The sequence below is a fragment of the Oncorhynchus clarkii genome, chromosome 23, assembly GCF_045791955.1.
Source record: "Oncorhynchus clarkii lewisi isolate Uvic-CL-2024 chromosome 23, UVic_Ocla_1.0, whole genome shotgun sequence".
NCBI classification, from domain to species: Eukaryota; Metazoa; Chordata; class Actinopteri; order Salmoniformes; family Salmonidae; genus Oncorhynchus; species Oncorhynchus clarkii.
In genome coordinates this window covers 32,837,146-32,863,535 of record NC_092169.1, presented here as the reverse complement: position 1 = coordinate 32,863,535, position 26,390 = coordinate 32,837,146, and the positions used below count along the sequence as shown (strand labels likewise).

The 26,390-nt window shown below is 41.6% G+C and overlaps 1 protein-coding gene across 1 annotated transcript in view; it reads right to left on the bottom strand.

Moving 5' to 3' along the window:
- Window positions 1–24,143, bottom strand: part of LOC139381490 (vinculin) — an 87,411-nt gene extending 63,268 nt beyond the window's left edge. The window contains exon 1 of the mRNA XM_071125080.1: window positions 23,738–24,143. Coding sequence (XP_070981181.1) covers window positions 23,738–23,905 — 168 coding nt within the window. The 5' untranslated portion in view covers window positions 23,906–24,143. The remainder of the gene's footprint in view (window positions 1–23,737) is intronic.
- Window positions 24,144–26,390: the final 2,247 nt, after the last annotated feature.

The following is a 26,390-nucleotide window of genomic DNA, read 5'->3' as shown; positions in this document are numbered from 1 at the left end:
AGTTAGGATCACCACTTTATTTTAAGAATGTGAAATGTCAGAATAATAGTAGAGAGAATGATTTACAGTGCCTTGCGAAAGTATTCGGCCCCCTTGAACTTTGCGACCTTTTGCCACATTTCAGGCTTCAAACATAAAGAAATATTTTTGTATCCAAATCCGGCTTTAAACTTCTTCACAACAGTATCTCGGACCTGCCTGGTGTGTTCCTTGTTCTTCATGATGCTCTCTGCGCTTTTAACGGACCTCTGAGACTATCACAGTGCAGGTGCATTTATACGGAGACTTGATTACACACAGGTGGATTGGATTTATCATCATTAGTCATTTAGGTCAACATTGGATCATTCAGAGATCCTCACTGAACTTCTGGAGTTCTGGAGAGAGTTTGCTGCACTGAAAGTAAAGGGGCTGAATAATTTTGCACGCCCAATTTTTCAGTTTTTGATTTGTTAAAAAAGTTTGAAATATCCAATAAATGTCGTTCCACTTCATGATTGTGTCCCACTTGTTGTTGATTCTTCACAAAAAATACAGTTTTATATCTTTATGTTTGAAGCCTGAAATGTGGCAAAAGGTCGCAAAGTTCAAGGGGGCCGAATACTTTCGCAAGGCACTGTATTTCAGCTTTAATTTCTTTCATCACATTCCCAGTCGGTCAGAAGTCAACATACACTCAATTAGTATTTGGTAGCATTGCCTTTAAATTGTTTAACTTGGTTAAAACATTTCGGGTAGCCTTCCACAAGTTTCCTACAATAAGTTGGATGAATTTTGGCCCATTCCTCCTGACAGAGCTGGTGTAACTGAGTCAGGTTTGCAGGCGTCCTTGCTCGCACACGCTTTTTCAGTTCTGCCCACAAATATTATTTTGGATTGAGGTCAGGGCTTTGTGATGGCCACTCCAATACCTTGATTTTGTTGTCCTTAAGCCATTTTGCCACAACTTTGGAAGTATGATTGGGGTCATTGTCCATTTGGAAGACCCATTTGCGACCAAGCTTTAACTTCCTGACTTAAGTCTTGAGGTTGCTTCAATATATCCACATAATTTTCTTCATGACGCCATCTATTTTGTGAAGTGCACCAGTCCCTCCTGCAGCAAAGCACTCCCACAACATGATGCTGCCACCCCTGTGGTTCACGGTTGGGATGGTGTTTTTGTTACGGTTTTCTTCTATCGAAAGAGAGGCGGACCAAAATGCAGCGTGGTTATTTTGATTCATGGTTCTTTAATAAAGAAACTACACATGAACAAACTAACAAAACAAGAACCGTGAAAACCTAAACAACCTTATCTGGTGCAAACAAACACAGGAAGACAGAGACAGGAACAATCACCCACCAAACACTCAAAGAATATGGCTGCCTAAATATGGTTCCCAATCAGAGACAACGATAAACACCTGCATCTGAGAACCACTTCAGGCAACCATAGACTTTTCTAGATAACCCCACTATACCACAATCCCAATACCTACAAAAAAAACAAGACAAAACACACCACATAATTAACCCATGTCACACCCTGGCCTGACCAAAATAATAAAGAAAACACAAAATACTAGGACCAGGGCGTGACAGTTCTTCGGCCTGCAAACCTCCCACTTTTTCATCCAAACATAACGATGGTCATTATGGCCAAACAGTTCTGTTTTTGTTACATCAGACCAGAGGACATTTCTCCAAAAAGTACGATCTTTGTCCCCATGTGCAATTGCAAACCGTAGTCTGGCTTTTTTATGGTGGTTTTGGAGCAGTGGCTTCTTCCTTGCTGAGCGGCCTAACAGGTTATGTCGATATTGGACTCGTTTTACTGTGGATATAGATACTTTTGTACCTGTTTCCTCCAGCATCTTCACAAGGTCCTTGTTCTGGGATTGATTTGCACTTTTTGCACCAAAGTACGTTCATCTCTAAGCGACAGAACGCGTCTCCTTCCTGAGCGGTATGAAGGCTGTGTGGTCTCATGGTGTTTATACTTGCGTACTGTTGTTTGTACAGATGAACATGGAACATGGAAATTGCTCCCAAGTATGAACCAGACCTGTGGAGGTCTTTGCTGAGTAATTTTGAAAGAGGCACTGAGTTTGAAGGTGGGCCTTGAAATACATCCACATGTGCCCCTCCAATTGACTAAAATTATGTCAATTAGCTTATCAGAAGCTTCTAAAGCCGTGACATTATTTTCTGGAATTTTCCAAGCTGTTTAAAGGCACAGTCAACTTAGCGTATGTAAACTTATGCCCACTGGAATTGTGATACAGTGAATTATATGTGAAATAATCTGTCTGTAAACAATTGTTGGAAAAATGACTTATTTAACCAGGTAGGCTAGTTGAGAACAAGTTCTCATTGACAACTGCAACCTGGCCAAGATAAAGCAAAGCAGTGTGACACAGACAACAACACAAAGTTACACATGGAATAACATGGAATAAACAATATGCAAGCCAATAACACAATAAACAAGTCAATGACACAGTAGAAAAAAAGAAAGTCTATATACAGTGTGTGCAAAAGGCATGAGGAGGTAAGCAATAAATAGGCCATAGTAGCGAATAATTACAATTTAGCAGATTAACACTGGAGTGATAAATGAGCAGATGATGATGAGCAAGTAGAGATACCGGTGTGCAAAAGAGCAGAAAAGTAAATAAAAACAGTATGGAGATGAGGTAGGTAGATTGGGTGGGCTATTTACAGATGGATTATGTACGGCTGTGTCATGCACAAAGTAGATGCCCAACCGACTTGCCAAAACTATAGTTAACAAGACATTTGTGGAGTGGTTGAAAAACAAGTTTTAATGACTCCAATGTAAACTTCCGACTTCAACTGTACAGTGAAGGAAAAAAGTATTTGATCCCCTGCTGATTTTGTACGTTTGCCCACTGACAAAGAAATGATCAGGCTATAATTTTAACGGTAGGTTTATTTGAACAGCGAGAGACAGAATAACAACAAAAAAATCCAGAAAATCGCATGTCAAAAATGTTATAAATTGATTTGCATTTTAACGAGGGAAATAAGTATTTGACCCCTCTGCAAAACATGACATAGTACTTGGTGGCAAAACCCTTGTTGGCAATCACAGAGGTCAGACGTTTCTTATGGTTGGCCACCAGGTTTGCACACATGGATTTTGTCCCACTCCTCTTTGCAGATCTTCTCCAAGTCATTAAGGTTTCGAGGCTGACGTTTGGCAACTCGAACCTTCAGCTCCCTCCACAGATTTTCTATGGGATTAAGGTCTGGAGACTGGCTAGGCCACTCCAGGATCTTAATGTGCTTCTTCTTGAGCCACTCCTTTGTTGCCTTGGCCGTGTGTTTTGGCTCATTGTCATGTTGGAATACCCATCCACGACCCATTTTCAATGCACTGGCTGAGGGAAGGAGGTTCTCACCCAAGATTTGACGATACATGGCCCCGTCCATCGTCCCTTTGATGCGGTAAAGTTGTCCTGTCCCCTTAGCAGAAAAACACCCCCAAAGCATAGTCTCCACCTTCATGTTTGACGGTGGGGATTTTGGGGTCATAGGCAGCATGCCTCCTCCTCCAAACACGGCGAGTTGAGTTGATTCCAAAGAGCTCCATTTTGGTCTCATCTGACCACAACACTTTCACCCAGTTGTCCTCTAAATCATTCAGATGTTCATTGGCATACTTTACGTGCTTTCTTGAGCAGGGGGATCTTGCGGGCACTGCAGGATTTCAGTCCTTCAAGGCGTAGTATGTTACCAATTGTTTTCTTGGTGACTATGGTCCCAGCTGCCTTGAGATCATCGACAAGATGTTCCGTTCTCATCATCATTGCAACTCCACGAGGTGAGATCTTGCATGGAGCCCCAGGCCGAGGGAGATTGACAGTTCTTTTGTGTTTCTTCCATTTGTTTCTTCCAACTGTTATCACCTTCTCACCAAGCTGCTTGGCGATGGTCTTGTAGCCCATTCCAGCCGTGTGTAGGTCTACAATCTTGTCCCTGACATCCTTGGAGAGCTCTTTGGTCTTGGCCATGGTGGAGAGTTTGGAATCTGATTGATTGATTGCTTCTGTGGACAGGTGTCTGTTAAACATGTAACAAGCTGAGATTAGGAGCACTCCCTTTAAGACTGTGCTCCTAATCTCAGCTCGATACCTGTATAAAAGACACCTGGGAACCAGAAATCTTTCTGATTGAGAGGGAGTCAAATACTTATTTCCCTCATTAAAATGCAAATCAATTTATAACATTTTTGACATGTGTTTTTCTGGATTTTTTGTTGTTGTTATTCTGTCTCTCACTGTTCAAATACCATTAAAATTATAGACTGATCATTTCTTTCAGTGGGCAAACGTACAAAACCAGCAGGGGATCATACTTTCCCCCCTCACTGTAGATACGCGCGTCAGCTTTGACATTGGTGTTAAACTAGACATCGGGCCGATGCCGATGTTGGCATTTTTAGCTAATATCGGCCGATTCTGATATGCTTACCGATATATTGTGCATCCCTACTCCAATCACCCAGAAAAGACTACTGTCCTTGATGTTATCCTTACAAATAATCCTGATAGGTATCAGTATTGTGTTTTCTATAATGACTTTAGTGATCATTGTTTTACAGCCTGTGTTCGTAACGGCTGATCAGTGAAACAACTGTTTCAGTATGATATGTTGGATGAAGCAATAAGGACAGACACCAATGTCAAGTTCAATAGCCTTGTTCATGCATTGTACAAATCCCTACATGCGGAGTCTGCGGAACAGTCCGGCTAGTCGATTACCTATGGTTTGTCTGCTCTGCTTGGCACTGATCCACCCGATTGCGACGTTAGAGGGAACCACCAACATCCACCAGGTAAGAACGTGGTGCAACTCGCTGTAGGCACGTGCCCAGCCTCCTAAGTCCTGTGTGGTCTCCCAGCAGAGGTTTCATCCTTATCATTTCACCCACCTCCAGCTCTGGTAGGTCTCGAGCAGTCCGGTTGTAGAAGCACTTAGCGAGCTGCTTTCTGTGATGCAGTTTGTCCATGACGCCAACCTGAAGGTTCGAGTTGCCAAACGTCAGCCTCGAAACCTTAATGACTTGGAGAAGATCTGCAAAGAGGAGTGGGACAAAATCCATGTGTGCAAACCTGGTGGCCAACCATAAGAAACGCAGGGTTCAAGTAGCTTGTTAGCTACGGGGATGGTAGTCTTCAGACGTCTGGACAGAAGGCGTTGTGCTGGGCTGCTGTCCATGTTTTAGGTGGGTGTGTTCCTCCCCTGTAAGATCGCTTTTCATGGGTCGTTGCTGTCGCGCAAGGCCCTGCTTAACAGGTTTTTTGCAATATTGACAGCTGATTCTGCCTTGCCATTTGCTTTTGAGTGTCGTGGTCAAACTCCCATTCTGAGGTGAAACGCTTGAACTGTGCAGTGAATTGTGGGCCATTGCCCGTGATTACCTTGTCAGGCTGACCTTGCCTTGCAAACTACGCCTTGCAGTGCTTTAGGACCGTCTCTGCAGACAAGTCAGGGAGCAGTTCAATTTCCCAAAAGTCACAGTAGTGATCAACGATGAGAAGATAGTCCTTTTGTCTGTGGCTCAATAAGTCCATGCTGACGATTTGCCAGGCCCTTGTGTGCAGTTCATGTGACATCATGGTTTCCTTTTGCTGTTCATGAGCATACTCGTTGCATGTGGTACAGTTGCTGACAAAGTCTTTAATTTCTGCTTGCATGTTTGGCCAGTATAATGTTTCACGAGCCTGGCGTCACCTCCAACGTGACTGGAGTGTATGCGGGTAAGCATCTCTGGACGTAATGATTTGGGAATAATGACCTTCTGACCTCTGAACAAGATGCCATTTTGCACACTGATCTCATCTCGAAAGGTCCAGTATTCTCTCACTGTGAAAGGTGTCTCCTCTTTCAGGTATGGCCAACCTGCGAGAGCCATGGACTTCAGTGACTGTAGGTGTTCGTCCTTGTCAGTGTGTTTCCTGATCTGGGCTAGGCGGGGATCTGTGATGTTTAAGTAGTCTTCCTGATTGATCTGTAGAACATCTTGTTGTTCCTGTGGTAGCGAACAGATGGCCTGCCGCTGATAGGCAGTGCCTATGCCTGTACATTGTGCTGTTGCCCTGCTCAGTGTGTCGCTGATGTACATCTCTGGTGCTGGCTTGTAAATTACCTTCGGGCTGTAGTTTTTCAGAGGCAGGAGCATGCTTTGAAGCCTCTTGGGCACGTGGAGGAGAGGTTTATTGAATATGGCAATGAGTGGTTTGTGGTCTGTTTCAGCGGTGACCAGCTCTCGACCATATAAGTATTGATGGAATCGCTGGCAGGAGAAGACCATGCTGAGGCACTATTTCTCAATTTGTGCATAGTTTTGTTCGGTGGGGGTGAGCACTCTCGAGGCAAACGCAACAGCCTGGCCTTCCTGCATAAGGCAGCATCCAAGTCCCCTTTGGCTGGAGTCGCTCTGAATTGTGACAGGCTTTGTGATGTCGTAATTAGCGCAACACTAGCATGGATGAAGCCAGAGATTTAATCTACTGCACTGCGGCCTCGTGCTTGGGTAGCCAGTGCCGTGGTGTGTCTTTGTCCAGCAACCAGCGCAGAGGCTCACAGACTGCTGATAGGTGTGGCATGAACTTTGCAAGATAGTTTGCAAAACTGATGAGATGAAAATCCTGGCATTGGGAAGCTTGTAGAGGAGATCCTCTAGTGTCTTAGAGTCATGATGTTGTCGTGTCTTTGGCTATTCCGGATTAAGTGATATGACATGCTATTCTATAAAATAATTGTATAATTAATATTACCTGATTGAGCTAATCATGTAAATGTAATTAACTAGAGAGTTGGGGCACCACAAAATAATATTTATAGAGCTGTTATCTTCCGAATAAACTCTTAAAGACCTAGTAATATTTTACATAAATAGCAGTCAATATTAATCGTCATCTTAATTCAGTCTCATCTGAAAGTTGTAAATTCTTGGTTATCAGCACGAACCCTGGCTAACAAGTTGAATCAGCAATAGAAAATGGTGTTTAATTATTTATTTACTAAATACCTAACTAATCACACAGAATTACACATACACATAATTAAATCATAACTTGATTACAAATTACGTTATAAAGGAAAACGTCCCTAGCGGGTGGAACAGATATGACAGCTTGTTACACAAAAGAAAAGGGCTGGGTTTGAGTGAAAGAGCGGGAAGACTGAGGAACAAAGGGCGATGCTATCGTAAATACAGAATCTTATGCATTCTAAATGCAACTGTTTCAGTATGATATGTTGGATAAAGGAAAAAGGACAGACACCAATGTCAAGTTCAATAGCCTTGTTCATGCATTGTACAAATCCCTACACACGGAGTCCGGGGAACAGTACGGCTAGTCGATTACCTGTCAACTAGACTCGGAAACAACAACCTGTCCTGACTTGTCATAGACGCTTGCAAAAAAACTTTAATGAGCAAGCGTTCCTTCATTATCTGGCCTCTGTAAATTGGTATAGAATCAGTTTGATCCCCCTCTGTTGAAGACGCTTGGACCTTCTTTTTAAAATATTTTTAGTGGTATCATTAACAAATACGCGCCCATAAAGAAAATGAGAATAAAAAAACAGGTTCAGACCCTGGTTCGACCGTGATCTGGCAGAGTTACTCCACCTCAAGAATTCAATTTGGCAAATCGCTTGGCACACGCACACTCAGGCTGACTGGCTCTTGTTCAGGCAAATTAGAAATAAGTGCACTCAGGCTATCCGGAAGACCAAAGTTAGTTACTTACATTTTTTAAGGCTAGGGGGCAGTTTTCGGAAGTTTGGATGACTGAGGTGCCCAAAGTAAACTGCCTGTTACTCAGGCCCAGAAGCTAGCATATGCAAAAACACTCAAAAGTTTCTGAAACTGTTACAATAATGTCTGCGAGTATAACAGAACTGATTTGTCAGGCGAAACCCCAAGGACAATCCATCCAGGATTTCTTTTGAGGTCATTGGACTTTTGAATGTTTTTCTATGGGAAAATCTAATAATTAGGACCCAGATTGCAGTTCCTATGGCTTCCACAAGATGTCAACAGTCTTTAGAAATTGTTTCATGCTTGTTTTTTGAAAAATGAAGAAGTATTCATATTCTTTTGAAGTATCCCTCAGGAGGACTCTAGTCTTTTGGCGTGCGTAATTGAGTGTACACTCCTTATTCTTTTTCTCCGGTATTGAACACAGTTTACTCCATCTTAAATTTGATCGATTATTTACATATTAGGGTACCTGAGGTTGGATTAGAAACATTGTTTGAACAGTTTGGACGATGTTTACAGGTAACGATTTAGATTCCTTTGTAAGCATGTTGGGCGAGTTGGAACAGGTGTATTTCTGAATCAAACGCGCCAAATAAACGGACATTTTTGGGATATAAAGAAGAACTTTATCAAACAAAACAACCATTCGTTGTGTAACTGGGACCCTTTGGATTGCAAAAAGATGAATATCTTCTAAGGTAAGTGATTTATTTTATCGATATTTTTTTGAGTTTTGTGACACCTGTGCAGGTTATGAATTCATGTTAATGCAGGAAGTGGGTGAGGCGCTGTCCTCAGACGATCAAATGCTATGCTTTCGCCGTAAAGCCTATTGTAAATCAGACAAAGTGGTTCAATTACCAAGATTCTAAGCTAAAGAACGGTGTATAACACTTGGATTTTTATGAATGTTTATTATTACTACTTTTGTTTTTTGAATTTCGTGCTCTGCAATTTCACTGGATGTTGTTGAGGTGGGACGCTAGCGTCCCAATGATCCGAAAGAAGTTAAGGAGCAGCTCTTTCTCTGTGGGTTTAACCCCAAGAAGTTCTGTAAAACAGTTAAAGACCTGCCCATGTCCCTTAATGTTGATGTGGTTGTTTCTGACAATGAGCACAACTGAGCTCTTTAATCATCACTTCATTAAGTCAGGATTCCTATTTGACTCTGCCATGCATGCTTGCCCGTCCAACATTTCCTCATTTCCCACCCCTTCTAATGTGACTATTCCCAATGCTCCTCCCTCTTTTTCCCCTGCCCCGCTACAAAGTTCCTCCCTGCAGGCCGGTCACTGAGTCCAAGGTGCTAAAGGAGCTCCTTAAACTTGACCCCCCAAAAAATTAGGTTGTTGCCCCTTGTTACGGATACAGTTATCCTGTGTGTGTATCCTGTGTGTGTGTGTGTTTCTTTTCTCTCATTCTCCCCTCACAGGTGAAAATCATCACTCCCCAATCAGTCAACAATCAACCCATCAATCAGAAGACACACCTCCTCCTGTTTCCTACCCTATCACAGTTCCTTCCCCATGGTTTAAAAACCCCATCATTTGTTTGTTCAAGAGCTCAATCTTTGTAATGCCATGTTGGTAGATAGCTGTTCTTGGTAGATTTCAGGAGAGCTCAATCTTTGTAATGCCATGTTGGTAGATAGCTGTTCTTGGTAGATTTCAGGAGAGCTCAATCTTTGTAATGCCATGTTGGTAGATCTCTGTTCTATATAGATTTCAAGCTCAATCTCTTTGTAAATGCCATGTATGTAGATCTCTCTCTTTGCGTCTTAACCTCTTCTTTTGTTTGAGCACCTCCATAGCACTTTGTCATCACCTGTGAGTATTGTTTTGGTTATGGTGTTTGTTTGTTGCTGGTGGGAAAAGGGGGAAACCAAGACAAGTCGCCCATGGGCATACACTACCCGTAGGTGAACTTTGTTAAATACACTAGTTAGAACTGGGCGGACCACCCACTGTATTTTGGTTAGTTAGTTAGCTGTTGTTGAAATAGGCTAGTCTAGCTTAGGGGTGTTTTTGCATATTTGTTTCTTTCCTTGGGTCCAGCTCAGCCCCTTTTCCTGCTTCCCCCCATTACCGTGTGTTTATAAATAAACCCTGAGTTTGACGGTATTATTTCAGCTGTCGTGGTTATTTCGTTCACTTTTACTTTGTCACTATTATCATTTACATGAGTTATGTTACGGGTCTCACTACCATCCCCCCCTAGACTTTTGGGCCAAAAGGGATTCGTAACACCCCTATCATCGCCAAGCCTGTCTCTGAGGAGGTTCCCATTGTTTGGAAGGCAGCCAAGGTGCATCCTTTATTTAAAAGGGAGAGATCAACATGATCCTAACTGTTATAGGCCAAATTATATTTTGCCCTGTTTATCAAAAGTGTTGGAAAAACTTGTCAATAATCAACTGACTGGCTTTCTTGATGTCCATAGTATTCTCTCTGGTATGCAATCTGGTTTCCACTCAGGTTATGGATGTGTCACTGCATCCTTAAAGGTCCTCAATGGCCTCCTGAGTGGCACAGTGGTCTAAGGCACTGCATCACAGTGCTAGCTGTGCCACTAGAGATCTTGGTTCGAGTCCAGGCTCTGTTGCAGCCGGCCGCAACTGGGAGACACAAGGTGCGACACACAATTGGCCTAGCATCGTTCGGGTTAGGGGATGGTTTGGCCGGCCGGCTTGTCCCATCGCGCTCTAGCGACTCCTGTGGCCGGCCAGGCACCTCCGACATATTGGTGCAGCTGGCTTCTGGGTTAAGCAGGCATTGTGGTAAGAAGCAGTGCGGTTTAGCTGGGTCGTGTTTCGGAGGATGCACTGCTCTTGATCTTCGCCTCTCCCGAGTCTGTATGGGAGTTGCAGTGATGGGACAAGACTAACTCCCAATTGGATACCACAAAATTGGGGAGAAATATTTGGTAAAAATATTTGGTAAAAAAATACAATTAAAACACTAAAAGAAATAGGTCCTCAATGATGTCACCATTGCCCTTGATTCTAAGCAATGTTCTGCTGCTTTTTTTATTTACTTTTTATTGACTTGATACGGTAGACCATTCCATTCTTGTGGGCCGAATAAGGAGTATTAGTGTCTCTGAGTGGTCTTTTACCTTATTTTCTAACTACCTCTCTCAAAGAGAGTGTGTAATGTCAGAACATCTGCTGTCTTAGCTACTGCCTGTCACCAAGGGAGTACTCCAATGTTCGATCCTAGAACCCACGCTCTTCTCAATTTATATCAACATAGCTCAAGCAATAGGATACTCTCTCGTCCATTTACTGTATATGCAGATGATAGTCATACTCAGCTGGCCCTTCCCCGGATTTTGTGTTTAACGCTCTACAACAAATTTTTATTAGTGTCCCAACCTGCTTTCTCTGCCCTTAACCTTGTCTTGAACACCTCCAAAACAAAGGTAATGTGGTTTGGTAAGAAGAATGCCCCCCTCCCCACCGGTGTGATTACTACCTCTGAGGATTTCGAGCTTGATGTAGTCACCTCATACAAATACTTGGGAGTATGGTTAGACAGTACACTGTCCTCTCAGCACATATCAAAGCTGCAGGCTAAGGTTAAATCTAGACTTGGTTTCCTCTGTCATAATCGCTCCTTTTTCACCACAGCTGCCAAACTAATCCTGATTCAGATGACCATCCTACACATGCTAGATTACGGAGACGTAATCTATAGAACGGCAGGTAAGTGTGCTCTCAAGCGGCTAGATGTTCTTTACCATTCGAACATCAGATTTGCCACCAATGCTCCTTATAGGACACATTACTGCACTCTATACTCCTCTGTAAACTGGTCATCTCTGTATACCCGTTGCAAGTCCCATTGGTTGATGCTTATTTATAAAAACCCTCTAAGGCCTAACTCCCCCCTATCTGAGATATCTACTGCAGCCCTCATCCTCCACATAGAGCACCCATTCTTCCAGTCACATTCTGATAAAGTTCTCCAAAGCACACACATCCCTGGGTCGCTCGTCTTTTAAGTTCACTGCAGCTAGCGACTGGAACGAGCTGCAACAAACACTCAAACTAGATAGTTTTATCTCAATCTCTTCATTCAAAGACTCAATCGTGGACACTCTTACTAACAGTTGTGGCTGCTTCGCATAATGTATTGTTGTCTCTACCTTCTTACCCTTTGTGCTGTTGTCTGTGCCCAATAATGTTTGTACCATGTTTTGTGCTGCTATCCTGTTGTGCTGCTGCCATGTGTTTCTACAGTACCATGTTGTTGTCATTAGAGGTCGATCGATTATGATTTTTCCATGCCAATACCGATACCGATTATTGGAGGACCCAAAAAAAGCCGATACCGATTAATCGGACGATTTTTATTTATTTATTTGTAATAATGACAATTACAATGATAATGAATTAACACTTATTTTAACTTAATATAATACATCAATAAAATCAATTTAGCCTCAAATAAATAATGAACCATGTTCAATTTGGTTTAAATAATGCAAAAACAAAGTGTTGGAGCAGAAAGTAAAAGTGCAATATGTGCCATGTAAGAAAGCTAACGTTTAAGTTCCTTGCTCAGAACATGAGAACATATGAAAGCTGGTGGTTCCTTTTAACATGAGTCTTCAATATTCCCAGGTAAGAAGTTTTAGGTTGTAGTTAGGAATTATAGGACTATTTTTCTCTATACCATTTGTATTTCATTAACCTTTGACTATTGGATGTTCTTATAGGCACTTCAGTATTGCCAGTGTAACATTATAGCTTCCGTCCCTCTCCTCGCTCCTCCCTGGGCTCGAACCAGGAACACATCGTCAACAGCCACCCTCGAAGCAGCATTACCCATCGCTCCACAAAAGCCGCAGCCCTTGCAGTGCATGTGGAACAACCACTCCAAGTCTCAGAGCGAGTGACGTTTGAAACGCTATTAGCGCGCACCCCGCTAACTAGCTAGCCATTTCACATCGGTTACACGAGCCTAATATCGGGAGTTGATAGGCTTGAAGTCATAAACAGCTGCTGGCAAACACACAAAATTGCTGTTTCAATGAATGCTTACGAGCCTGCTGGTGCCTACCATCGCTCAGTCAGACTGCTCTATCAAATCATAGACTTAGTTAAAACATGATAACACACAGATATATGAGCCTTAGGTCATTCATATGGTCGAAACCGGAAACTATCATCTCGAAAACAAGACGTTTATTCTTTCAGTGAAATTCGGAACCGGTCCGTATTTTATCTAATGGGTGGCATCCATAAGTCTAAATATTCCTGTTACATTGCACAACCTTCAATGTTATGTCATAATTACGTAAAATTCTGGCAAATTAGGTGGCCCAAACTGTTGCATATACACTGACTATATCCTTCCTGTTTGGCCCTGTCCGGGGGTGTCCTCGGATGGGGCCACAGTGTCTCCTGACCCCTCCTGTCTCAGCCTCCAGTATTTATGCTGCAGTAGTTTGTGTTGGGGGGGCTAGGGTCAGTTTGTTATATCTGGAGTACTTCTCCTGTCCTATTCGGTGTCCTGTGTGAATTTAAGTGTGCTCTCTCTAATTCTCTCTTTCTCTCTTTCTTTCTCTCTCTCGGAGGACCTGAGCCCTAGGACCATGCCTCAGGACTACCTGACATGATGACTCCTTGCTGTCCCCAGTCCACCTGGCCGTGCTGCTGCTCCAGTTTCAACTGTTCTGCCTGTGATAATTATTATTTGACCATGCTGGTCATTTATGAACATTTGAACATCTTGGCCATGTTCTGTTATAATCTCCACCCGGCACAGCCAGAAGAGGACTGGCCACCCCACATAGCCTGGTTCCTCTCTAGGTTTCTTCCTAGGTTTTGGCCTTTCTAGGGAGTTTTTCCTAGCCACCGTGCTTCTACACCTGCATTGCTTGCTGTTTGGGGTTTTAGGCTGGGTTTCTGTACAGCACTTTGAGATATCAGCTGATGTACGAAGGGCTATATAAATAAATTTGATTTGACTCTGCGTGCAAAGAACGCAAGAGAAGTGACACAATTTCACCTGGTTAATATTGCCTGCTAACCTGGATTTCCTTTAGCTAAATATGCAGGTTAAAAAATATATACTTCTGTGTATTGATTTTAAGAAAGGCATTGATGTTTATGGTTAGGTACACGTTGGAACAAGGACAGTCCTTTTTCGCGAATACGCACCGCATCGATTATATGCAACGCAGGACACGCTAGATACACTAGTAATATCATCAACTTTGAAAGTCACTGAGCTCTTCCTAGTGCCAAAGTTTGTCTATGAAGATCGCATGGCTGTGTGCTTGATTTTATACACCTGTCAGCAACGGGTGTGGCAGAAATAGCCGAATCCACACATTTGAAAGGGTTGTCCACACACCTTTTTATATATAGTGTAGGTTTATCCCGCAACTGTCTAGTCACGTCAAGCAGGGGTTATTAATATAGTTCAGGAAGTGCACAGAGTGTAGCCAAGGTGGTGACAGACACAAATCAAATGCCTCACTAGGCCTGTGCGCCAAAAGAAACCATACAGCAAGGAAGCATGCATCAGACACACTTCTTGGCCATCTCTCATGATACAGAGTAATAGTCTATCATGAGTCTTTCTCATGACAATATTCCTATTCATAAGCTTTCACAAGAATCATTGAGCAGATATTTTTGGTCATAATTCATTGAGAACAACTTCCGGCCAACATAAGCATACTATTTCTAGCATGAATTTACCATCCGAGTCTTAAGAGTAATCTTTTCAATCTTTTTCTTTTCAAACCCCTGAGGTGACACTGACAGCCACACCGTACAACACGTTTGCGTCCCAAATGGCACCCTATTCCCTACATAGAGCACTACCTTTGAGCAGAGCCCTATAGGCCCTGGTCAAAAGTAGTACACAACAGTGCATTCAGAAAGTATTGAGAACCCTTCCCTTTTTACACATTTTGTTACGTTAAAATCCTTAACAATCGACACACAATACCTCATAATGACAAAGCAAAAACAGGTTTAGACATTTTTGCCAATTTAAAAAAATAAAAAAATAAAAACTTATTTACATGAGTATTCAGACACGTTGCTATGAGACTCAAAATTATGCTAAGGTGCATCCTGTTTCCATTGATCATCCTTGAGATGTTTCTACAACCTGATTTAGAATCCACCTGTGGTAAATTCAATTGATTGGACATGATTTGGAAAGGCACACACCTGTCTATATAAGGTCCCACAGTTGACAGTGCATGTCAGAGCAGAAACCAAGTCATGAGGTCGAAGGAATTGTCCGTAGAGCTCCGAGACAGGAGCTCAAAGAGCAGATCCGGTGAAGAGTAACAACAAATATCTGCAGCATTGAAGGCCCCCACGAACACAGTGGCTCCATCATTCTTAAATGGAAGAAGCTTGGAATCACCAAGACTCTTCCTAGAGCTAGCCACCTGGCCAAACTGAGCAATCGGGTGAGAAGGGCCTTGGTCAAGGAAGTGACCAAGAACCCAATGGTCACTCTGCCAGAGCTCAAGAGTTCCTCTATGGAGATGGGAGAACCTTTCAGAAGGACAAACATCTCTGCAGCACTCCACTAGTCAGGCATTTGTGGTAGTGTGACAAGACGGAAGCCAATCATCAGTATAATCTACATGACAGCCCGCTTGGAGTTAGCCAAAAGGCACCAAAGGGACTCTCAGACCACGAGAAACAAGATTTTCTGGTCTGATGAAACCAAGATTGAACTCTATGGCCTGAATGACAAGTGACCCGTCTGGAGGAAACCTGACACCATCCCTACGGTGAAGCATGGTGGTGGCAGCATCATGCTGTGGGGATGTTTTTCAGAGGTAGGGACTAGGAGACTCGTTAGGAATGAGGAATGGAGCAAAGTACAGAGAGGACCTTGATGAAAACCTGCTCCAGAGTGCTCAGGGCCTCAGACTGGGATGAAGGTTCACCTTTCAACAGGACAACGAACCTAAGCACAAAGCCAAGACAATGCAGGAGTTGCTTCAGGACCAGTCTCTGAATGTCCTTGAGTGGTCCAGCCAGAGCCCGGACTTGAATCCGATCAAACATCTCTGGAGAGACCTTAAAATAGCTGTGCAGCGACGCTCCCCATCTAACCTGACAAAACTTGAGAGGATCTGCAGAGAAGAATGGGAGAAACTCCCCAAATACAGGTGTGCCAAGCTTGCAGTGTCATAACCTAGAAGACTCGGCTGTAATCACTGCCAACTGTGCTTCAACAAAGTACTGAGTTTAGGGTCTGAATACTTATGTAAATGTGATATTTCAGTTAATTTTTAATGAACTATGGGGTATTGTGTATATTGATGAGGATTTTTTTTAAATACATTTTTGAATAATGCTGTAACATAACAAAATGTGGAAATGTCAAGGGGTCTGAAAACTTTCCGAATGCCCTGTATATAGGATAAAGGGTGCCATTGGGGATGCAGCTTACACCACACAACCACAGCAGCTGAGGTGGCTCGATGGAACACAAAACCTCTGGTGGTTTCCTGACACATCTGACTACACACTATTTCCCCATGGCTGTTGTGGTCTTTAGGGCCAGCAATGTATCATCGCTGGGGAGGAGGGAAGGGAGGGAGGATAGCTCATCAGTGCCCAGCAGAGTTGAAGTTGATTTATTTCCCTCCCTTCCTATGTTGTACTAAACAGCTGTTGTTGCAGCACTGGACTACTACTGCTGGTGGATTCAGATCCACAGCCTTTATCCAAGGCTTCCTGACTTGACTAACTGCACTTTCATTCTCACTATACCTCACCCTGCCTCTCATCTCACCTCTCCTTCCACCTATTCTCAAAAGCCCATCTTCATGTGATCGATGAGAAAAACAGAGGCCAAAATGGCACCCTATTCCCTATTCCCAATAGGGCTCCGGTCAAGAGTAGTGCACTATATAAGGAATAGAGTTCTATTTGGGACGCGGCGGTTCCTCTGAATCAATTAGTTAGATGGCAAAAAAGGCTAAATCCATATCTTAACATAAAATACTTTATTATGTAGTTATTTGTTGAGTAAAGATGTGTAGCTACGCATCAAAGCTGTGTCATAATGCAAATCCCAAAAGAGCAAAGTAGCAGCAGTGCTCCCTTCCCTTAGCCCAGGACTTAGCAAGGCCAATCAAAGTACAGTTAAGCACCATCTACACCACAGTGCTGAAGGTTTGTTTAATTGTGCATGAAGTCTCCAGTCTTCAGACCTTGCCTTGGAGAGACTTGGCTGTAGAAGCAGGCTGACAAACATTCAGTTCCCAGTCTGTGCCAAGACCCTGTGACTGAGTAGAACGTCAATGGCACTTCTTAAAAGACCATAAAAAGGAACTGCAGAAATGATTAAGTACAGCAGGCTTCGTTTGAAAATCACCCTTTTAGTCATCTCAAAACTATGCCTGCTGACTAGTATGCCAGCCTAAATAACACTTGCTATAGTGAGAAATGAGTCATCCCGGCATGCACAAGCCAAGGCTCAAATGCCAGGCTACTTACTCTTATTTATAGTGGGACGTGTCTTTCTTTAGGGATGCATTCAGGCCATCATGGCTGATTTCTTCTACACAACCACCCAAGGAATATGGCCAGAATTGTGCTTAGAATTCAACATTTCTGTTTCTGACACACAAAGAAGATCATGGAATAAAGAGCTAAGAAGATAGAGCACTCAAAAAACAAGGTGAACAGGTGACTCCGGGATGCTGGCCTTCTAGTCATGGTATCCACTCTATCCAGTGTCTGTGTTCTTTTGCCCATCTTAATCTTTTCTTTTTATTGGCCAGTCTGAGATATGGCTTTTTCTTTGCAACTCTGCCTAGAAGACCAGCATCCCGGAGTCTCCTCTTCACTGTTGACATTGAGACTGGTGTTTTGCGGGTACTATTTAATGAAACTGCCAGTTGAGGACTTGTGAGGCATCTGTTTCTCAAACTAGATACTCTAATATACTTGTCCTCTTGCTCAGTTGTGCACCGGGGCTTCCCACTCCTCTTTCTATTCTGGTTAGAGCCAGTTTGCTCTGTTTTGTGAAGGGAGTAGTACACAGCGTTGTACAAGACCTTCAGTTTCTTGGCAATTTCCTGCATGGAATAGCGAGTTTCAGAAGAGTTATTTGTTTCTGGCCATTTTGAGCCTGTAATCGAACCCACAAATGCTGATGCTCCAGATACTCACCTCGTCTAAAGAAGGCCAGTTTTCTTTAAAGAAGGCCAGCTTCTTTAATCAGAACAACACTTTTCAGCTGTGCTAACATAATTGCAAAAGGGTTTTCTAATGATCAATTAGCCTTTTAAAATTATAAACTTGGGTTAGCTAACACAACATTCCATTGGAACACAGGAGTGATGGTTGCGGATAGTGGGCCTCTGTACACCTTTGTAGATATTCAAACATATATTTTTTTAATCTGCTGCTTCCAGCTACAATAGTAATTTACAATTTTAACAATGTCTACACTGTATTTCTGATCAATTTGTTGTTATTTTAATAGACACATTTTTTTTCTTCTTTTCTTTCAAAAACAAGGACATTCTAAGTGACACCAAACTTTTGAAATGTAGTGTATATACTGTATAGAGGTTGACCGATTGATTTTTTAACGCCGATACCGATTATTGGAGGACCAAAAACAGCCGATACCAATTAATCGGACAATTTTTATATATATATTTGTATTAATGACAATTACAACAATACTGAATGAACAATGAACACTTTTATTTTAACTTAATATAATACATCAATAAAATCTATTTAGTCTCAAATAAATAATGAAACATGTTCAATTTGGTTTAAATAATGCAAAAACAAAGTGTTGGAGAAGAAAGTAAAAGGGCAATATGTTCCATGTAAAAAAGCTAACGTTTCAATTCCTTGCTCAGAACATGAGAACATATGAAAGCTGGCGGTTCCTTTCAACATGAGTCTTCAATATTCCCAGTGTCACGACTTTCGCCGAAGTCGGCTCCTCTCCTTGTTCGGGTGGCGTTCGGCGGGCGACGTCACCGGCTTTCTAGCCATCGCCGCTCCATTTTTCATTCATCCATTTGTATTATCTTGTTTTGCACATCTGGTTTACATCCCCCAATTACACTGAATGTATTTATTCCTCTGTTCCCCCTCATGTTTTTGTGTGATATTGTTTTTGTGTTACGTGTTACGTGTTTTTGTAACGCTCCAGGCTGGCGGTTGTTATTTCCGTGTTATTTCACGAAGCTTGTTTGAATTGTTAAACATTCATGTTTTGTGACTGTTTTTGCACGCTTTACACTTTACATTGTTGGCTGGAGGTTTTTGACACAGCTGCGTCCGTCTGTAATCTTTCTCCTGCCAAAATAAAGTGTGCGCCTGTTCACAATTCTCTGCCACCTGCACCTGACTTCACCACAAGTACGCACACGCCTGACACCCAGGTAAGAAGTTTTAGGTTGTAGTTATTATAGGACTATTTCTCTCTATGCCATTTGTATTTCATATACCTTTGACTATTGGATGTTCTAAAAAGTACTTTAATATTGCCAGCCTGGGAGTTGATGGGCTTGAAGTCATAAACAGCGCAATGCTTGAAGTACAGCGAAGAGCTGCTGGCAAAAGCAGTAAAGTGCTGTTTGTGTCACGTTCTGACCTTAGTTCTTTTGTTAGGTCTTTGTTTTAGTATGGTCAGGGCGTGAGTTGGGTGGGTTGTCTATGTTCCTTTTTCTATGTGGTGTTTTTTTGTTTGGCCTGGTATGGTTCTCAATCAGAGGCAGGTGTCGTTAGTTGTCTCTGATTGAGAATCATACTTAGGTAGCCTTTTCCCACCTGTGTGGTGGGGGGTGATTGTTTTGTTTTGAGTGTTTGTATCTGCACCAGACAGAACTGTTTCGTTCGTTCACTTTGTTGTTTTTGTTCAGTGTTCTATTACGTTATTAAAAATATGGACACTTCCCACGCTGCACATTGGTCCTCACTTTCTTCCACCGCCAACGACCGTTACAGTTTTAATGAATGCTTACGAGCCTGCTGCTGCCTACCACCGCTCAGTCAGACTGCTCTATCAAATCATAGACGTAATTATAATCTAATAACACACAGATATATGAGCCTTAGGTCATTAATATGGTCAAATCCGGAAACTATCATTTCGAAAACAAAATGTTTATTCTTTCAGTGAAATACGGAACCTGTCACGCCCTGACCATAGAGAGCCATTGTTTATCTATGGTATAGTAGGTCAGGGCGTGACTAGGGGTATTCTAGTTTATTATTTCTATGTTGTGTTCTAGTTTATTTTTCTATGTAGGTGTTTCGTATGATTCCCAATTAGAGGCAGCTGGTAATCGTTGTCTCTAATTAGGGGTCATATTTAAGTAGCTATTTATCTTATTTAAGTAGCTATTTCTCCACCTGTGTTTGTGGGATATTATTTTGTGTTTGTGCATGTGCACCACGTAGTCACGTTCCGTTGTTCGTGTATTTGATTTATTTGTTTTTGGCTTTGGAATAAATATGTGGAAATCAATATCCGCTGCTCCTTGGTCCCGTTCTTACGACAACCGTGACAGAACCGTTCCATATTTTATCTAACGGGTGGCATCCATAAGTCTAAATATTCCTGTTACATTGCACAACCTTCAATGTTATGTCATAATTATGTAAAATTCTGGCAAATTAGTTTGCAACGAGCCAGGCGGACCAAACTGTTGCTTATACCCTGACTCTGCATGCAATGAACGCAAGAGAAGTGACAATTTCCCTAGTTTAATATTGCCTGCTAACCCGGATTTCTTTTAACTAAATATGCAAGTTTTAAAAAATATAATACTGTGTATTGATTTTAAGAAAGGCATTGATGTTTATGGTTTATTTTTCGCAAATGCGCTTTTGTTAAATCATCCCCCGTTTGGCGAAGTCGGCAGTCTTTGTTAGGAAGAAATAGTCTTCACACAGTTCGCAATGAGCCAGGCAGCCCAAACTGCTGCATATACCCTGACTCTGTTGCACAGAACGCAAGAGAAGTGACACAATTTCCCTAGTTGAAATAAATTCATGTTATCAGGCAATATTTACTAAATATGCAGGTTTAAAAATATATACTTGAGTATTGATTTTAAGAAAGGAGTTTGTTTATGGTTAGATACACATTGGTGCAACGGCAGTGCTTTTTTCGCGAATGAGCTTGTTAAATCACCTGTTTGGCGAAGTAGGCTATGATTCAATGATAAATTAACAGGCACCGCATCGATTATATGCAATGCAGGACAAGCTAGATAAACTATCAACCATGTGTAGTTAACTAGTGATTATGTTAAGATTTATTGTTTTTTCTAAGATATGTTTAATGCTAGCTAGCACCTTACCGTGGCTCCTTGCTGCACTCGCATAACAGGTAGTTAGCCTGCCACGCAGTCTCCTCGTGGAGTGCAATGTAATTGGCCATGATCGGTATCCAAAAATGACGATTACCGATTGTTATGAAGACTTGAAATCGGCCCTAATTAATCGGCCATTCCAATTAATCGGTCAACCTCTAATACTGTATCTTATACCATCTATTGCATCTTGCCTATGCAGCTCGGCCATCACTCATCCATATATTTGTATGTACATATTCTTATTCATTCCTTTAGATTTGTGTGTATTAGGTAGTTGTTGGGGAATTGTTAGATTACTTGTTTCGATATTACAGCACTGTCAGAACTAGAAGCACAAGCATTTCACTACACTTGCATTAACATCTGCTAACCATGTGTATGTGATCAATCAAATTTGATTTGATCAAAAAATGTTTTGTCGTCCAGCTCTTCTGGGAAAGAGGAATTAGAAACAGCCATTGTAGCTAATTATTTAGCAATCTCAGCTGGACAGTGCATGGCAACATGGCTTCCATGAACCTGTAAACCAGTACCGCCCCTGTTTTGGAAAGCCTGCCTTCGAGGGTCTGAACAAGGAAGTAGGGATCCCGTCAGACTGTAATTTTTTACAAAGCCAGGGAAAATTTGTCAACCTGAATATCCTGCAATGTCCTGGCAGATTGCAACATCGTAGAGACAAGTCCAATGGCTCTAATTGAACAATGGCAACCATATCTACTTGCTGCTAGCGTGACTACGCAAACCCAAAGGACACAATAATTGCTACAAAACATGACTGCATTTATTTTTTTAGATCAGACAGCAGGCTCAAATCAAGCAATGATATCATTGGTTGAGCTCTCCCAGTGCAAAAAAAATAAAAATGAAATACAACTATAGTGAATAATTATGTCTGAAATACCCTCTCAGCACTCATGATTATGTAGGGAGACTGGAAAAACACCCCAAATAATGTTGAGCGGTGAAGTTTCCCTTTAACTGCCAGCCTGGCCTGGCCAGTCCAGGGTGAGTCCTACAAGTAAACAACACTCTACCTCCAATACTCCTACACTGAGTATCACTTTGCTGGGAGGAGAGGCTAGGAGATGCCAGTCTAATTGTCCAAATGTATACTCCAGACAACTGCCAAGGACTCCTAGCTTCACAGAGTGATGCAGAAATAGGCCTAACTTACAGTAAATGTCATACAGCCTAGTATTAGTGTGAGAATTGTATTGTGAAATGTACTTATGTTTCACAACTTCTGGTTGTTTAGCAATCTGATAATAAAGACTGAGTCTAATACTGAAATTGAATACAGCGTGCCTGGATCATCCTGCTTATACGAGCACCTTTGAGTAGCTAAGATGCTACAGTACTTGGATGAAATATTAATTTATTCCCTTTTTTTGGAAACCACCATTTCTGTAAGGACACTGATAATTACACCTTTTTCTTTTTTTGTTAGCTTCCTCGCTTAGAAAGTGATAATCTCAGCTATGCTCTTGTAAATAAGAGGAAATGCCATTATGGATAATTTGCCCATTGGTCATGTCCTGTGTAATATGGTCACGTTTAGACTGCAGAAGACAACTACTTCTTAATATCGGTATTAGGGAGGAAACCATTGGATTGCTATTGCATTCTGTACTAAACTGCCATTTAACAAATAAGGACATAGACTGTGGGTCTAGCTTGCTTGCTGGCTGCCATGGAGTTCAGTCAGTCACCCACTGTTGGAAGTTGTTGTGTGGAGCACAACTTCCACTCCCACTGGGGTTTTAACTGCTTTTGATTTGATTTACACTTGTCCAACTAAGTCACAGCTCAGACTGTAGTTAATTACATTCAAAACTGTTAAGAACACTTATACTGTGTGAATTTTTTTTGCCTATTTTTACAACCATATGCCCAGTGTCTCATAGTAAAATGCAAACAAACAGTATACATAGGCTATATTCAGAGCCAAACGTGAAGAAGATTAACTAACAGATTTGTCTGTCATTAGCAGATGATATGGTGAAGAAATGCTTATTACTCTGTCATACACTGGGGTTGCCTTTACCAGTCAAATAGCCTACACTATAACGGCATCACTTCCATTAATTCTCATAAAAAACATCTACTGGCACAAAATTGAGTAGGAAACAATGTGGTTCCATGCAATTAAATGTTGGCATTTACAAAAGGCTACAATACAAATTCTGCTGAAGATATCAATAATTGTTTAGAGAACACTTGAGTTGATGACAATTAACAATTGTTTTTCAATTGAAATACTCTGGCATAAGAATAGCGTATAAATCAACGGGGGGATTTATACATAGCTCCGGGGGACAGGCCCAGAGCATATGCTCAAGGGGAAAAAGGCGTCACTGCCCTACGACCCAAGTGAAAGGGAACTTCAACTAAATGTAATATATACATTGTAGCTACAACTCTCGGGTTCTAAAAGCATTACGTTGCCAACCGATATAGCGATGAAAAGAAACAAAGTAACCACAGCCGTAACTTCTCACATAAAATGACAATTGACTGGAATCGCGGCGGGCTGGTATAATGTAGCACTACACAGACAGCAAGCAAGAGGTAAACAATCCTACGCCAGCGTATTGTGTGTTCACTTACCCGGACCAGGTTGCTGACAGCCGCCTGCACTGCAGCCACGGGTCCGGTGAGATCCGGGATAGCTTTCCCGTCCACCTCACCTTCTTCGTGCATTATCACCAGGTGGGATATCTGCTGAGCCACCGGCTCTAGGATACTTTCTATCGTCTTTGTGTGAAAAACCGGCATGATGAAAACTTAAGTCAGCTCTCCTATCCAAGAGAAAAAGGCAGACCCGTTATGTGTTTCAAAACTTCCCTCTCTTGTTTGCGCCTTTATGAAATCTAATTTGGTTACTCCAACACTTTCCTTCCCTAGAACAGTTTCACTCTCTAGGAACACGAACTACTCCCCTTGCAACCATCAACGTGAGAATCCCCAACCGTACCTCGCGAAAAGTAATTGCAACCTTTACCATAATGAACGTAATGTCCACCCTCCGACCAATAAGATAAATAGCATAATGTGACCGCCAACGCGATTGGCGCAAGTGGATGCCAATCTTTCCCGATTTGCCCCCGCCTATTCCACACATTCGCGTTTGCTCGAGTTCTCCCAAAATTACGTAATACATTATCATGCCCTAAAAAGGGAAATGTGCGTCTTCTGTTGAGAGGAGCAAATTCCAACCAGTAAGGACATAGACAGTGTAAATTCTAGTGACAAATTGCTGGCAGAAGGGACTGAAATATAGTCTAGTTGCTTTGGGATGTAGGCTGTACCTGCTCTGTGCAGTTTCTATATAAAGGTAGAATGAACAATTGTAAAGTATAATATAATTTTAGCATAGAATAGAAAGTTAGAATATCCCAAATAAAAATTAGGTTTGATTAGGTGAATAAAATTCCCAGATATTGATTCGATAAATATTCCATTAGCCTTCTGCATAGTTATCATAACACATTACCTGAAAGACTACAGTGATTAAGTAATTAAAATCATATTTAAGCATACCGGTAACCTACAACTAATTTGAATCCTTATAGGTAACATGTTTGTCTAACAGGACAGTCATAAGACCTAAACTGAATAGGCTAAATCCATCCCAAGGTTTGATTTTATGAGCCCAAATTCAAGTATGGGTCCTATCCACTGCCAGCAACAATTGATCATAGTGTATTCAGAGATTTTCTTCCTACATCCACATAATCACAGTTGATCCTATGAGTTTTTCAAGTTCTGTATCCTGTGAATTGGGATCAACCTCCAACAAGTTCATCACATTGTTTTCACTTTCAGACTTTAGCAGGCAACACACTAGCGGTTATGACCGTTGGGCCAGTAACCGAAAGGTTGCCAGTTTGGATCGCCGAGCCAACTAGGTGAACAATCTGTTGGTTGGCCAAGGCACTTAATCCTAATTGCTCTCGATAAGGGCATCTGCTAAATTATGTAAATGTAGGAAAACAATTTCCCTACTGAAGTATAGTGTCAACCATGTGTATTTTTGTATAAGCTTCGAACTCAGATCAAAATTATTTATTCTCGTTCTGGCAACTTGAGTGTAGCATAACACATTTTTCAAATTCCATCTCCCCTTTACAACATTAAATAACAATACTGGAGGGTTGAAAATCCACTGCCAGCCAAACCAGCAAAGGAATTCACACAGATTCCCAAGAGGAGGCTACAAGGCAGCAGGCTACTTCCTAAAAAGGAAGAGTCTTAAAAATAAAGAATCAAGGAAGTTGCTCTGTTTGAGAGATCATGTAAACATTCAAGGGATTGATGAACCTGCAGCTGCTGCTCTCATGCTCTGTTTCTGTTTCTATCTTGCAGTGTTTTGGTGCCTATCAGTGGTGGAAAAAGTACCCAATTGTCATACTTGAGTAAAAGTAAAGATACCTTAATAGAAAATGACTCAAGTAAAAGTGAAAGTCACCCAGTAAAATATAACTTGAGTGAAAGTCTACAAGTATTTGGTTTTACATATACTTAAATATCAAAAGTAAATGTAATTGCTAAAATATACTTAAGTATCAACAGTAAAAGTATAAACCATTTCAAAGTAAAAGGCAGCATTTTATATATATATATTTTTATTTATTTACGAATAGCCAGGGGCATACTCCAACACTCAGGCATCATTTACAAACAAAGCATTTGTGTTTAGTGAGTCCATCAGATCAGTGACAGTAGAGGGCCAGGGATGTTCTCTTGATAAGTGCATGAACTGGACCATTTTCCTGTCCTTCTAAGCATTCAAAATATAACTAGTTCTTCTGGGTGTCAGGAAAAATGTATGGAATAAAAAGTACATTATTTTTTTAGGAATATAGTGAAGTAAAAGTATAAGTTGTAAAAAATATAAACAGTAAAGTAAAGATACCCCTAAAAAGTATTTACGGAGTGCATTAAAGTATTTTAACTTAAGTACTTTACACCACTAGTAACTCCGATTTTTGGGCCTTCGGGCTCACTTGGGGTGACAATGTCTCATAGAGATTTTCTTGAACACCATGTCACTAAAGTTGTAAAATGTGTGGTAGCAGTGCAGCAATGGTAGCTTTCTCTGTGGTATCACTCTTTCATTCATCCCTCCGTCCCATACATTTTTCCCATAGGGATTTTACACTGGATTTTACACTGTCACAAATAATGTTAGTATACAACAAGTTGTTGCTCACTTATACCCTTTAATCATATAACAATGGAAAGCTTAGATTCACAGCTA